Consider the following 14573-nt stretch of genomic DNA (forward strand, 5'->3'; position numbering starts at 1 on the left):
TGCCATTGTTTTATGGGATCTCTCTGTACAGACTATGGGCAAACTAAGGGGACTGTTCCTGCTGAATTGTGCTTAGTACAGGGAATACCTATGCTGCCATAGTTTTATGGAATCTCTCTGTACAGACTATGAGCAAACTTAGGGGCTTTTCCTGCTGAATTGTGCTTAGTACAGGGGAATACCTATGCTGCCATAGTTTTATGGAATCTCTCTGTACAGACTATGAGCAAACTTAGGGGCTTTTCCTGCTGAATTGTGCTTAGTACAGGGGAATACCTATGCTGCCATAGTTTTATGGGATCTCTCTGTACAGACTATGAGCAAACGTAGGGGCTGTTCCTGCTGAATTAGTACAGGGGAATAACTTATTCAACTGTCTCATCTGTATTTTCTTTAGTGGCATAGTTTTATGGTATCAGTTTGTACAGGCAGTGGGAGTTGCAATGAGCAGTTCCATTTATGACCCAGTTTGTTTATCCATGGCCTTAAAGACATACCTATTACAGCTAACAGGCTGCTTTGAAATGCCGAGTTGCACTTGTTGCCGTGATCATTTCATTCCCTTAAACAATTGGCATATGGATTTATTAGATGAAAAAGAAAGACCAAATGCATCTTTATAGCACTAATGATCCAGTGGTGTCTCTGTTGGTGCTTTACACAGACAAGATATAGTTACAGAAGCATCTAATGAATATAATGGGTTTGGGGAATGACTGTGCGAGAGTCTCAGCGTTAGTTAAACTCAGCTTTTAAATAATAGAATTCCAGCAGTTTTCTTGGAAGTGCACAATAAGCCTCCAAGGTGCAGCTAAACTGGAGGAGAGGAGCCGCGCGTGTTATTGTAGATGGGAACATATATTATTCATGTACAAATTCAATTCACCGCTTTCCAGCAAAAATATCTCTGTGTTTAGATATTCCGCCACATTATTCTAATAACATAACACTGAAATCCCCCGGCTCCTTAGTGCAAAAATCAACATGAGCACAAACTGCTCCAAGTAAATAGGCTGAGATGTTTCACGGAAAATAAATAAAGTTTCATTAGAGATTATTACAATACGTTTATTAAATGATGGATTTCAATCACAGACTAGAAAGTGGAGAACATTGGCGAGCAAAGCTTTGCCCACACATCACTGCTGTGAATGTTATATAAGTATGGGACCTGTTATCCAGAATGCTTGGGACCTGGGGCTTTCCGGATAATGGATCTTTCTGTAATTTGCATCTTCATACCTTAAAAGATAAGTAAACCTTAAAAATAAGTGAATGTAAAACTGATGAGGGGGCTATTCGAAGAACATTTGCAATGTACATTCATTATTTATTTTTTCTAAATTCCAAGCTATTAAAAGATTTACCATATATACTTGAGTATTAGCCGACCCGAGTATAAGCCGAGGTACCGAACTTAACCTAAGAAAACTGGGAAAACTTATTGACTCGAGTATAAGCCTAGACACAACTACAGCCCTGTCTCCCAGCAGCGCACATTCTGCCAAAGTGACCCCCCCAGCGATCAACCGGACTTGCAAAGTTGATGGTGACAGAGAATTGCTAAACAGATTACTGTGTGCATTGTCCCACTACCATCTGCAAAGGGCGCTGTGTGATATTGCCATCACTGTTAATCTTTCATATAACCAACAGAGGGCGCTGTGTGATATTGCAGTCACTGTTAATGTTTCATATAACCAACAGAGGGTGCTGTGTGATATTGCAGTCACTGTTAATGTTTCATATAACCAACAGAGGGTGCTGTGTGATATTGCAGTCTCTCCGCAAGCATCCTCTGTTGGTATAGGAATGATTAGCAGTGACTGCAATCTCAGCTAGCGCTCGTTGACTCGAGTATAAGCCGAGGTAGTCTTTTTCAGCACATTTTGGATGCTGAAAAACTCGGCTTATACTCGAGTATATACGGTATGTACTGTTAACATCAGTGAATTTTGTTACAACAGCGCCACCTGCTGCTCAGTTTCCCACCAGTCTGACCACCAAGTAGTCAAGTGTTCTTCTGCTTAGGAAAGGTTTAAGAAAGGTTTCTAATTTTATTCCTAAAGGAGAACAGCCTCTTTCTCTCTCCTGACAACTTCCTTGACTACTTGCTGGTCAGACTGGTGGAAAAATGACCAGCAGGTGGCGGTGTTGTAACAAAATTCATTCATATTAACAGTACATGTATCCCTTAATATCTTGGAATCAAAAGAAAATAAATAATGAATGTAAATTACAAAAGTGCTTAGAATAGCCCCCTCATCAATTTTACATTCACTTATTTTAAAGGTTTACTTATTCTTTAAGTATCTGCTGTGATACAAAATGCGTAAGGCTATGCCTTAACAGAACCAAAGAAATATACTTGATTTTTATTGCGTCTGTGTGGAGGAATAGTCCTTCGAGTGCCTGCTCAACTACATTACGGTTTGGATCCGCTCCCTTAGCTGAAGGTTCAGGGCAGTGCACCCGAACTTCCTCCTATACTTGGTAAGTTTGTGACCTTTATCTGTTTTGATTTTAATCTATATGCAAGATCCTTGCAGGAGTGTCAGCCTTGTAGGTAAAAGCGTGAGGCTGAAGAGGTGAACTGGCAAATCTGAGATGTAAATGACAGACTATTATTGCCCCCTTTTCTCATGGCACAGCGGCTCTTGCCCTAATCTATCCGTATGCAATCTATCAGATAAAACCCACACTGAGACGACCGTATGGGCTTAAAATGGATTCCTATCAAGCTAAAAAGACTGTGATTTTGCTTCTCAATTTACCGAGCCTGGAAGACAAACAAGGTCTCTCGCAGCTAATTCTCGCCCACCGACTGCCCATTTCATTATTAAGCCACTGAAGATTCAGGAATAATAAGAGCAAATCAATGACTTGCGAGCTCATTCCATCCCTGTCTTGGAGACATTAATTAAATGGCGTAATCATCGGATGAACACTGATCTGTGCCATTTATAAAGAATGGAAATGAGCAAAGCAGGTCTCTCAGCATACAAAGGCATTGGGCATACATTAACGCTCTCTTAAAGGGACCATCACTTGTAAGTAAACCTTTAAAATAAGTGAATGTAAAATTGATCAGGGTGTTATTCTCAGCACATGTACATTCATTATTATTTTATTTTTTTGATTCCAAGATATTAAGGGATACATGTGCTGTTAATATGAATGAATTTTGTCACAACAGCGCCACCTGCTGGTCAGTTTCCCACCAGTCTGACCACCAAGTAGTCAAGGAAGTTGTCAGGAGAAAGGAAGAGGCTGCTCTAATGATCTTCTGCTTAGGAAACATTTGAGAAAGTTTCTAATTTTTTCCCTAAGCAGAAGAAGGGAATGGGCACTGGGACCCAACTAAAATCAGAAACCGGGGTGGAAATTATGGGGATGGCAGCTCCCCTAGCCCCCAAGTTCCAACACATATGCCCAGAAGAGGTCAGACAGCACCCAAATATTTGTTTGGGCATACTGATACCCCCAACATCCCCACACCTTTGGTTGGGGATGATAGCCTTTAAGGCTATATAAAAACATTTAAGCAAGCATATAAAAAACCCCAATAGGACCATGTACTATTTAATGGATGGATTTAATTGTCATCTAGATTTTAATTTTAAGGAGAAAATGAAATTCTGTCAGAAATGAAGAATTGTTTGGTTAAAGTGGACACCATGGGGAATAACATTGGCCTATTTCAGAGCATTCTGGGTAACACACTTACATGCTCACATGGACTACATGTAACACACGTGTGTATAACACATGCTGAGCAACCAATAGCTATAATTCTATAGGGACATCACTAGCATCTGCCCCCACTCCTTTCTACTGGGGATTTATCTGCACATGATCTATAACAGGCTATGGCAATATTTAATATTAAAGGTATCCTGTCATCAGAAAACATGTTTTTTTTCAAAACGCATCAGTTAATAGTGCTACTCCAGCAGACTTCTGCACTGAAATCCATTTCTCAAAAGAGCAAACTGATTTTTTTATATTCAATTTTGAAATCTGACATGGGGCTAGACATTTTGTCAATTTCCCAGCTGCCCCTGGTCATGTGACTTGTGCCTGCACTTTAGGAGAGAAATGCTTTCTGGCAGGCTGCTGTTTTTCCTTCTCAATGTAACTGAATGTGTCTCAGTGGGACATGGGTTTTTACTATTGAGTGCTGTTCTTAGCTCTACCAGGCAGCTGTTATCTTGTGTTAGGGAGCTGCTATCTGGTTACCTTCCCATTGTTCTTTTGTTTGGCTGCTGGGGGGGAAAGGGAGGGAGGTGATATCACTCCAACTTGCAGTACAGCAGTAAAGAGTGATTGAAGTTTATCAGAGCACAAGTCACATGACTTGGGGCAGCTGGGAAATTGACAATATGTCTAGCCCCCATGTCAGATTTCAAAATTGAATATAAAAAAATCAGTTTGCTCTTCTGAGAAATGGATTTCAGTGCAGAATTCTGCTGGAGCAGCACTATTAACGGATTCATTTTGAAATTTTTTTTTTCTCCCATGACAGTATCCCCTTAATCAAATCTAGATGGAACACTTTAATTCAACTAGTGATGAGTGAATCTGCCCTGTAAAAGCGAAAGCTTTGCCAAAATTGCCTAAAAATTTGTAAAACGCATTAAAGTTTATGGGCAACTTTTTTTTCTCACTCCAGTTGCATTAAAGTCAATGGGCTTTTTTTCTTCACTTTTTGTTCTCACTCCAAATGCATTGAATGGGCGTTTTTTTAGGCAAATTTTTGCCAAATTTTAGGCAATGACTAAATGCGGAATTTTGCTGCACATCCACGTATGGCTACAAAATTCACTCATCGCTAAATATGACTCATTTTAATGATGAGCAAATCTTTTCGCCAGGCGTGGATTCGCGGCAAAATTATGCATCTCGCCATCTGCAATTTTTGTCACGAAACTGCAGCAGAAATCCACTGGGAAAAATTTTGCTGCAACAAAAAAGTCGGCCAAGACAAGATTGTCGCCAAGACAAAAAAGTCACCAGAAGAAAAAATGCCCATTGATTGTAATGCAAACGGAGTGAGAAACAATTGTCACGTACGTAAAAATATTTTTTGATGCCCATTGGCTTCGATGCATTTCACAAATGTTTCAACCATTTTGCTTGAAAATGTGCAAAAACTGTGAAAAAATTTGCAAAATGGTGAGAAATTCGTCTTTTTTTCTCACTACAAGTTCTTCTTTTACACATGTGCGTCTATAGGTGCAACTCTATAGGGGTTATTTATTATGTGCATTACAGGGAGCAAAGTGCTAAAACCCAGGCACAATGCACTATAATTGACGTCGCACTCTGCACATTAAAGAATTGTCACTGTTTTTTGCAGCAGACACAGGCCACAATGGTGCCCTTACCCCTGCCCTGTACTTTTCCAGCCAAACATAATCAGAAGGGAGCACTTCTCCTTATGAAAGTCAAACATTTCTTACCTAAATGGATAGTTGATGGCGATATCAATGCTGAGGTCGCTCTGGGTTTTGTTGGCACAGTCCACGCTGACTCTCAGTTCTCCAGAGTAACCACCACATGTTGCAAATGCAAAGATTGCAAAAAGCTGTTGGAGTGAATATGAAAATACAATAAATGACAAAAATAATATGAAATAAGGCAACACCCCGACATAAACCCTTATTAGTGATGGGCGAATTTGCGCCGTTTTCCTTCGCTGAAAAATTCGGCGAAATGGCGCCGGCGTCCGTTTTTTTCCGAAATTTTTTCGCCGGCCCCGAATCGTGCAAATTCGCCGCAAATTTGCGCCTGGCGAATAAATTCACCCATCATTAACCCTTATAATACCCACAAAACCTGGCTGAAGTATTTCCCTTGGAGAATTACATTTCCGAATTGCTTCGACTGATATTTGTTGGTATTTATTTTGTTTTCTTGGCTGTTTCTCCTCCTTGTCCAGCACGGTATTTGTTTGATCTGCAGTTGTTGCTTCTCTGTGTTTTTGTTTAGAAATGGACCTTAGGATATTGATGAGGCTTTTTGTATTATTTGCAGCACCATTTGTGTCACTCACTGCTGATTTCATAGGAGGGTTTTCCTGCTATAGTGAGAACTATGTTTTAGGTCATTTAATGCTTGATTTACTCCTTGAGGGTTTAATTTATATGTCATGTGTATTTGTTCATGTACAGAAAGTCGAGATAGGTCTTTCTTGTCTCCATGAGACATTGTTATATTAATGTATGTGCTGAGATCTCTTGTTCTTTCTATACTGTATCTCTCACTTTCTGCCTGGTGTCCATCACAGTGGGTGTTAGAGTATCTTGTTCTCTATATAATAACGTAAGTGCTGTTGGTCAGTGTACAATAACCCATCACAACAGTCATATTTTTCTTTAAATATTCTGACTGCATAAGAAAAATAAATCTAACTGCTAATTTATTTTAATGGGTTAGAGCGGAGGACGAGTCAAAATTTGACCATGTTCCTATGGGTCTGTATATGTCAAACTCATAATGGCACACCTTTTGATTGGTGGGATTAAAGAGAGTTCCCCCAAGTAGCAGCCTTTATGCAGGGGCAGATAAATGAATAGGCTACCCTAGACTGAAGTGTTTAGATGCTCATCTAGCTTTTTCATTTCCCTGGCATGTTCTGAATCCAACACATCTTAGAGAGCTCAGGCTGGATTTGGACCAGAAAAGCACATTATAGGGAGCACTTGGGAAGTCGCAGCTCCCCAGCGACCAGGCACATTCATGCATGCTCACACGGGGTGGGGCATCGTGCACCAAAGCAGGAGGGCTCTAGGACCTGTCAGTCTAAGGGCACCAAATAAATAAATCCAGGCTTGACTCAGGTCTTACTGCCTAATTTTCTCCCAGTAGTTACCAACCATGCACCATCCCAACCGTACCCAGGCCCAGCAGCAGAGATAAATATAAAAGAAGACAAAATACAAATAGATAATAAGAGAAAAAAACTAGATAATGGGCCCTTCGTGACCATGATTACATATTAAACAAGTATGGGACCTATTATCCAGAATGCTCAGGACCTGGGGTCTTCTAGATAAAGGATATTTCCATAATTATTGATCTTCATACCCTAAAGGGGAAGTAAAGTCTAAAATAGAATAAGGCTAGAAATGCTGTATTTTGTATACTAAACATAAACATGAACTTACTGCACCACAAGCCTAATCAAACAAATGATTTATGCTTTCAAAGTTGGCCACAGGGGGTCACCATCTTGTAACTTTGTTATACATCTTTGCAAGACCAAGACTGTGCACATGCTCAGTGTGATCTGGGCTGCTTAGGGATTGTCATAAATGATAAAACAGCACAAGTCAAATAATATCTGCCAGAAGCCGATACAACAAGACTGATTAATAATCAGAATATACAGACTGCACTGGGTCCTGTGTTGTCATGTAATCTAATGTGGATTTTATAGTTTTTATATTAATACAAACTTTCTCCAACTCTGCAGAACCAGCGGCTGCAGCAAAATAATCCTCCAAATAGAATCCCAGTTTATCTGTTTAAATCTGGCTCCATGATCTTTGTCCCTGCAGCTGGAGTTGGAAACAGTAAAGGGGATGTAAAGGCAAAAATAAAATCCAATACAAATCTCTACACAGTCGCCGACTGCTCTACAGGGAAACAAACAAAGCTGCTTGAGTTCTGCATGGCTGGGAAGTAAGTCGGGGGCTCCCCCTGCTGTTCATAAGTATGATTGTTTCCTTGCAGAGCAGTTAGGGACCGTCTGACAATTCCTATCCACAGCAGTAAATGAAGGGAGAATTTCACTGCATACAGTCAGGTTTCTTATAAAAATGGTACACATTTTTTTATTAAAGTATATTGGAGATAGGTTTCTTTTTCATTAAAGAAAGTAAAAATGGGATTTTATTTTTTGCCTTTACATGCCCTTTAAGTCTACTAGAAAATCATATAAACATTAAATGAACCCAATAGGCTGGTTTTGCTTCCAATAAGGATTAATTATATCTTAGTTGGGATCAAGAACAAGCTACTGTTTTATTATTACACAGAAAAAGGAAATCATTTTTATTTGATTTGGATTATTTGGATAAAACAGAGTCTATGAGAAACTGCCCTTCCGTAATTTGGAGCTTTCTGGATAACAGATCCCATACCTGTATATTCGTAAACTTGTGGGAGAAGCCTAGAAGGGGGGCCTGGGGAAAGTGTATGTAGTGTAATCGCTCACATCTCATTAATCCGCACTGAGCACACCAGGAACAGGTCTGACACTAGAGAGAAGACCCCTGGGCACGTTGCTATTTATATGACATATAAGGGCCACAGAATGACTAGGAGGAAAGGATGCTGCATGTCCCCCCTGTATCCTTTCTTTTATGCCACCGACCAGGCATAAGCCTTGCTATAAATCAAAAGGAACCTCCCTTAGAGAAGACCTTACAGAAGCTGCTGTAGTTATTTTCTAAAGGCTACATCTGCATGTGTTTAACTATCGTTTTCTCTTTGAAGTGAATTCATTGGTAGGTCGACAGTGCAGTAAACAGTTGATATTAATCATTCACCTTTTCCCTTTCTTCTTTCATTACGTATTAAGTATATCGTTGCTGTCATGTCCTGTGAATAATTCATGATCTCTGGAATAGTATTTATATCCCGGGTTGTGACGATAACAATCACTGGTCTTTTTTAATATTCAATTTTTATCAATACTCCCTTTTAGCTCTGCGCCTGGTATAAAGTTTCCAGAGGTGAGAAATGAGCCAGGGAACTGGCACTCTAATTATCTGCAGACAGCATTCATTTAACACAACAGCAGGTACAGTCCTCCTAAATCATAACGTATCTCTGAATCCAGCATAGCACAGTAACATATGTAAGGTAAATAAAGGAGTAATGAAGCCCCCAGGTTGAACAAGTTTGTTTTTATATTATAATATTTTATTGTTTTTAATATTTTATACATTTCCAGGCAGAATGTTCTTTCTGTTCTTTAATGTGTCAGGGGGTGAGGCTTTCTCTATTGCACAGGTGGTGATCTCTGTTCAGCCCTGACTGTCAGTTGCATCCTTCTATCTGTCATCTATACAACTTTCTCTAAACCAGTGGTTCTTTTTTTTCACCAATGTGTCACAATTTTTTTTATTCTAGGTGAATCCCAGGCCTTGACCATTTGAAGCACAACACAAAGATATAGCAGCATCCACAGGCTTGAAAGGGGAACATGAAGCCCTGTCAATTCACACTTGCAAGTGAGGCCAAGTCTTGCCTACAGTCTGAAAGACACTTCCCTACTCCTGATTTCTTGGACTTTTTTGGTGGTTGCTCAGGTAAGACTAGATGTAACATATTAATTAAGCTGGAACATGGAGTTAGGTTGCCGGTACAGATCTGACTCTTCTGTAAAGCAGGAGATCCCAGTTAGTCCTGGTTTGCACCCATGCCCTTTTTTTGTCCTAGAACTTTCTGCTGTGGTTCTAGCTGGGATCCTACCAACTTCAGAGTTCAGAAGTTCCAAAACAAGGTAAAGACACGGGCCAAGTGAAGAGGAGTCAAAAACAGGCAGAGTTCTGGACAGGCGGCAAGTTTTGTAGTCAAAGGGCAGGCCAAAGTCAAAAAAACAGGCTCAAAATGCACAGAAAGACTTGAGCAGGAGCTTGAGAAAACCAGAAGCCAACTTTAGCAATGAGGAAATGACAGAAAGGGTTTAAATGGGAAGTTTTGGCACCAAAACTATCGGAGGAAGTGTTGTTATGGGCAGAGACATAACAACCGTTAACAAAAATGGCACCTATGGCTTCCCAAATTGGCAAATACAATAGTTATATCACTGCACATGCACAAATTGCATGAGGATGTCCAGCCAAGTGCACCCATTCTCATTGGTGCCCACTGACCCGGCAGTGTGTCTTCCACTAGAGTTAAAGGAAGTACCTGTCCTAATAGAGTCCTACATGGGTCTAGTTCAATAGGCCCACTCCCAAATAGGATCTGCAAAGCAATGATTTGACCTGGACCAGCTAACCTGCTCATCATCATCTTCCACTGGCTAGCAGAACCAGGCCAAATGCAAATTGAAATTTTCTGATTTTGCCTCATTCCATGTTACCCAGGTGTGACGTCATATCCGGGTAGATGTGATGAAGTGACATCATGCATAGCGAAAGTGACATCATGCCTAACTGATGCAGGACTCCGTAGTAGTGATGGGCGAATTTATTCTCCAGGTGTGAATTTGCAGTGAATTTGCGCGTTTCGCCGATTCCGGCGATTGTTTTACCTTTGCCCCTTTTGTTGTTGCCGGCCCGAGATTTTATTTCAGGTGTTTTTGAATCATTTATACATTTTAAATTATTAGTTAATGGATTCTCCTTAAAGGGATTCTGTCATGATTTTTATGGTGTCGTTTTTATTTCTAAATGACACTGTTTACACTGCAAATAATTCACTCTACAATATAAAATTTCATTCCTGAACCAACAAGTGTATTTAGTTGTAATATTGGTGTGTAGGTGCATCTCAGGTCATTTTGCCTGGTCATGTGCTTTCAGAAAGAGCCAGCACTTTAGGATGGAACTGCTTTCTGACAGGCTGTTGTTTCTCCTACTCAATGTAACTGAATGTGTCTCAGTGGGACCTGGATTTTACTATTGAGTGCTGTTCTTAGATCTACCAGGGAGCTGTTATCTTGTGTTAGGGAGCTGGTTACCTTCCCATTGTTCTGTTGTTAGGCTGCTGGGGGGGGGGAAGGGCGTGGGTGATCTCACTCCAACTTGCAGTACAGCAGTAAAGAGTGACTGAAGTTTATCAGAGCACTAGTCACATGACTGGGGGCAGCTGGGAAACTGACAATTAAATTAAATTCAAAATTGCTCTTTTGAGAAACAGATTTCAGTGCAGGAGTCTGCGGGAGCAGCACTATTAACTGATGCATTTTGAAAAAAACATGTTTTCCTGCAACAGAATCACTTTAATATAAACTGAAGCAAAGGGTTTTATTTAATATATCAGTCGTATCCCTGTTCTCATTGTTGACTCTACTGAGGAGCTTGGTGGCCCACTTTGCAATGCTTTGTACTTGGACTGTTTATTTATGTAATTGTTTTATGTAACTTCTGGGGGGTTGGATTTATTTTCCTGCACAATAGTGTTTCAGCTGCATTCCTTGTAGCTATTAATTCCAGATAAGTCCCTAAATAAGATGAACAAATACTACAGGTATGGGGTACAGGAATGTTTGGGACCTGGGGTTTTCCGTATAATGGATCTCTCTGTAATTTGGATCTTCATATCTTAAGTCTACTAGAAAATCCATATAAACATTAAAAAAACCCGATGGGCTGGTTTTGCTCCTAATAAGGATTAATTATATTTTTTACAAAAATTGGAATATTTGGATAAAATGGAGTCTGTGGGAGATAACCTTTCTGTAATTTGAGCTTTCTGAATAACAGGTTTCCAAATAACAGATCCCATAACTGTATCAGAAAATACTTTGGTAGCTCCTGATGAATGGGCTCATCCCATGACTTTAGGATTAAGTAAATACCATTTGCCCTGGGCCTCATTTCCCTAATCAGTGGTAGGGAGAGATGCGGAGAAGGAGTGTAGTGGGGGGCTAGGAGTTGGAGACAGGTATGGAGAAGTATAGAGAAACAAACAACAACTGTGCATAAAGATGTATAATGTCTAATATTACTTCTCCCAATAAATGCCTCACTCATTAGTCCATTTTTTGTCTTTCGTTATTCATTATTGGGAGAAATATAGTGTCATTCCCTCCTGTAGTGAAGTGCGGGTCGGGATTTCCCCAACCCGCCCCCGAACAGAACCCGTCCCCTTTAGCCCGTGTCTGCCCGCATCCTACTTCCTTTACTTCCTGCCCCGCCGACAGTGTCACAAAACGGTCAGGACGAGCAGGCGCAGCATCTATAAAAAAAAGAACCCGGAACTCGGTGGCTTGTCACCACCCACGAAGAAAAGTACGAGGTGGGCCCGAACCCGTGGGTATCTGTCCGGCCCGCACATCACTAATTCCCTGCAATGCCCAACCCCATGCATCATGTCTCTAGTCCTAGAGCTTAAAGGAGAAGGAAAGGCTAAAACTAAGTAAGCTTTATCAGAAAGGTCTATATAAATACACTAGTAAACCCTCAAAGTAATGCTGCTCTGAGTCTTCTGTCAAAAGAAACAGCACATTTCTTTCCTTCTATTGTGTACTCATGGGCTTCTGTATCAGACTTCCTGTTTTCAGTTTAAACCTCCAGGGCTTGGGCTTGAGCATGCTCAGTTTGTTCCTCTTCCTCTGCCCCTTATCTGCTCTAATCTGAGCCCAGAGCTATAAGTGAGCAGGGAGAGACTCAGGCAGGAAGTGCTGTCACACCAAGCTAATACTGCAACTGCTGTCCTAAACAAACAGAGAGGTATAGTAAAATATTCTACAGAATAAATATAACATTCTAGCTTGCACTATTGCAGCTACTCTGTTGGCAATAAAATGCCTCCATAGCTTTCCTTCTCCTTTAAGCAATGTTTGTCAGACTTGCATGGAAACACAGGGGAAGAATATGGCATGTCCTTAATGAGTGTATCGGTCTAATCACCCGTAATGGGACCCCTAATAAACTGCCAAATGTTCGTGTCTGGGGAAATAAAAATTTATAAAGTGGATGTGACCAAGTCAATTTCTGGCTGGGACTGAATGAGTATCTCATCGAAGCTGCAATTTCAACATACCCAAGGATTAAACAACTGCCTGTAGGGCATTCCATCACTTCAATCCCAGATTCCTTGCCATTGTGCAGAAAAATACCTTGGTTATATATATATAATCCATAAATGATGAGATGCTTTTTTTCCCTTTGCCGCAGAGGGAAGGACAACATACACCTCCCAGGGGCACAACTTCCAGCTCATAGTGGGGAAATCACATGATACACCTGGAGCAGATATATTCTGTATGTGTGTGTGTATATATATATATCTGAAAATCCAAAAAAACAAGTGACTTATTTGGTAACTGTATCACTGGCAATAGCTACAGATAGTTTGCAACAGTCTGAAGCTACAACAGAGATGCAACATATACAGACGAAGCTTCCCAAATTTGGGCATCTGTCAAAAACACAGCGCATGGCACACCATTCTTTTAGTTATTTAATAGTGGTTCCATCTATAGCCATTAACCCAAAGGGCAAACAAACAGATACAATTGCAGGGTCGGACTGGCCCGGCGGGATACCGGGAAAAAACCCGGTGGGCCCTGAACCTCATGGGCTCCCGGCAGATGCCTCTTCTGGTATTGGAAATGGCAGAAATATTGTATTTCGGCACCGCACAGCGTCGCTTGTACATGCGTGCTGCCGTTTGTGCATCCTCATGGGTGCGCCTCAATGCGTGTGGGCCGGGCAGTGCCGGGAGGAGCCTCACAGTAGGGGGGCCCTGGACAGCGGTCCCAGTCCGCCCTGTACAATTGTGTTATTATGGCTAACTATAGGAGTACAGGTATGGAATCTGTTATCCGTAAACCCGTTATCCAGAAACCTCCAAATCATGGAAAGGCCATCTCCCATAGACTTCATTTTATCCGGATAATAAAGATTTTAATGGAGAGTTCAACCTGTAATAAAAAAAACTTTCCGTAATTTCCCATCAGCGCGTGAGTCGAGTCACAAGCAATAAACACATAATAGTATTAATCAATAATCCCCCTATTTATATATATAACTGTAACAATAAGCAACAGAAACTCGGCTGCAGATAATTCTTCCTTATTAACGGCGACAACAAAAAAATTAAATCAGGATCTGCCGTGAAGAATTCCTTTCATTAGCAGGACTTCATTTCCCAGCAATGGCTGCCAGCGCGCTCCCTGAATACAGGTATGGGACCCTTTATCCAGAATACTCAGGACCTGGGGGGTATCCGGGTAATGGATCTTTCCAAAATTAAGATCGACTTACTTTAAATGCACTAGAAATTTAAATAAACATTAAATAAACCCAATTGGCTGGTTTTGCTTCCAATTAGGATTAATTGGGATCAAGTACAAGCTAAATAATTGGATTATTTGATTATAATGGAGTCTATGGGAGGCGGCTGCTTTCTGGATATTAGGTTTCCGAATAACTGATCCCATACCTGTAGTTTGCTTTTTGTGACATTTCCTTTTTTCAATTAGTTCTTACTTCTTATTGAGTGCACAATGTATTAACTCACTGTGCTGATTAGGAGGACATGCATCAAAGCATTAAATTGCTGGCAAATATCGATTTCCTAAATTATATTGAACCACCTCAGGGTTTTTTCAACCCCTGGTTGGAACGTGCAGGGTTTCTGTGTAATAAGCAGAAAATTAAAGTCGTGTTCACTAGCCTGTAAGTTTCCAAAAAATGAATTTGTAGGCTGATTGGATAACTGTCACCATCTATTTAAAGGGGAAACTCATTTTAACGGTAATATAATGTAAGCTGGAAGCCTTAGAAATAGATTCATGAGATGAAAGAGAGACAAAAAAGCAGGATGCTATGAAAGGATTTAAAAAAAAAAGCCAAATTATAAATAAAGTATAATTACCAAAGGTG

At 40.5% G+C, this 14573-nt stretch overlaps 1 protein-coding gene across 2 annotated transcripts in view; it reads right to left on the bottom strand.

Moving 5' to 3' along the window:
• The window catches only part of LOC121393379 (synaptoporin-like), a 140550-nt gene that overhangs the window by 25185 nt on the left and 100792 nt on the right, over positions 1-14573 (bottom strand). For both annotated transcript variants that reach the window (XM_041561793.1, XM_041561794.1), the window contains one exon: positions 5463-5587. In XM_041561793.1, the coding sequence (XP_041417727.1) occupies positions 5463-5587 (125 nt within the window). The remainder of the gene's footprint in view (positions 1-5462; positions 5588-14573) is intronic.

This window comes from Xenopus laevis, chromosome 4S (genome assembly GCF_017654675.1).
Source record: "Xenopus laevis strain J_2021 chromosome 4S, Xenopus_laevis_v10.1, whole genome shotgun sequence".
In the NCBI taxonomy this organism is placed as follows: domain Eukaryota; kingdom Metazoa; phylum Chordata; class Amphibia; order Anura; family Pipidae; genus Xenopus; species Xenopus laevis.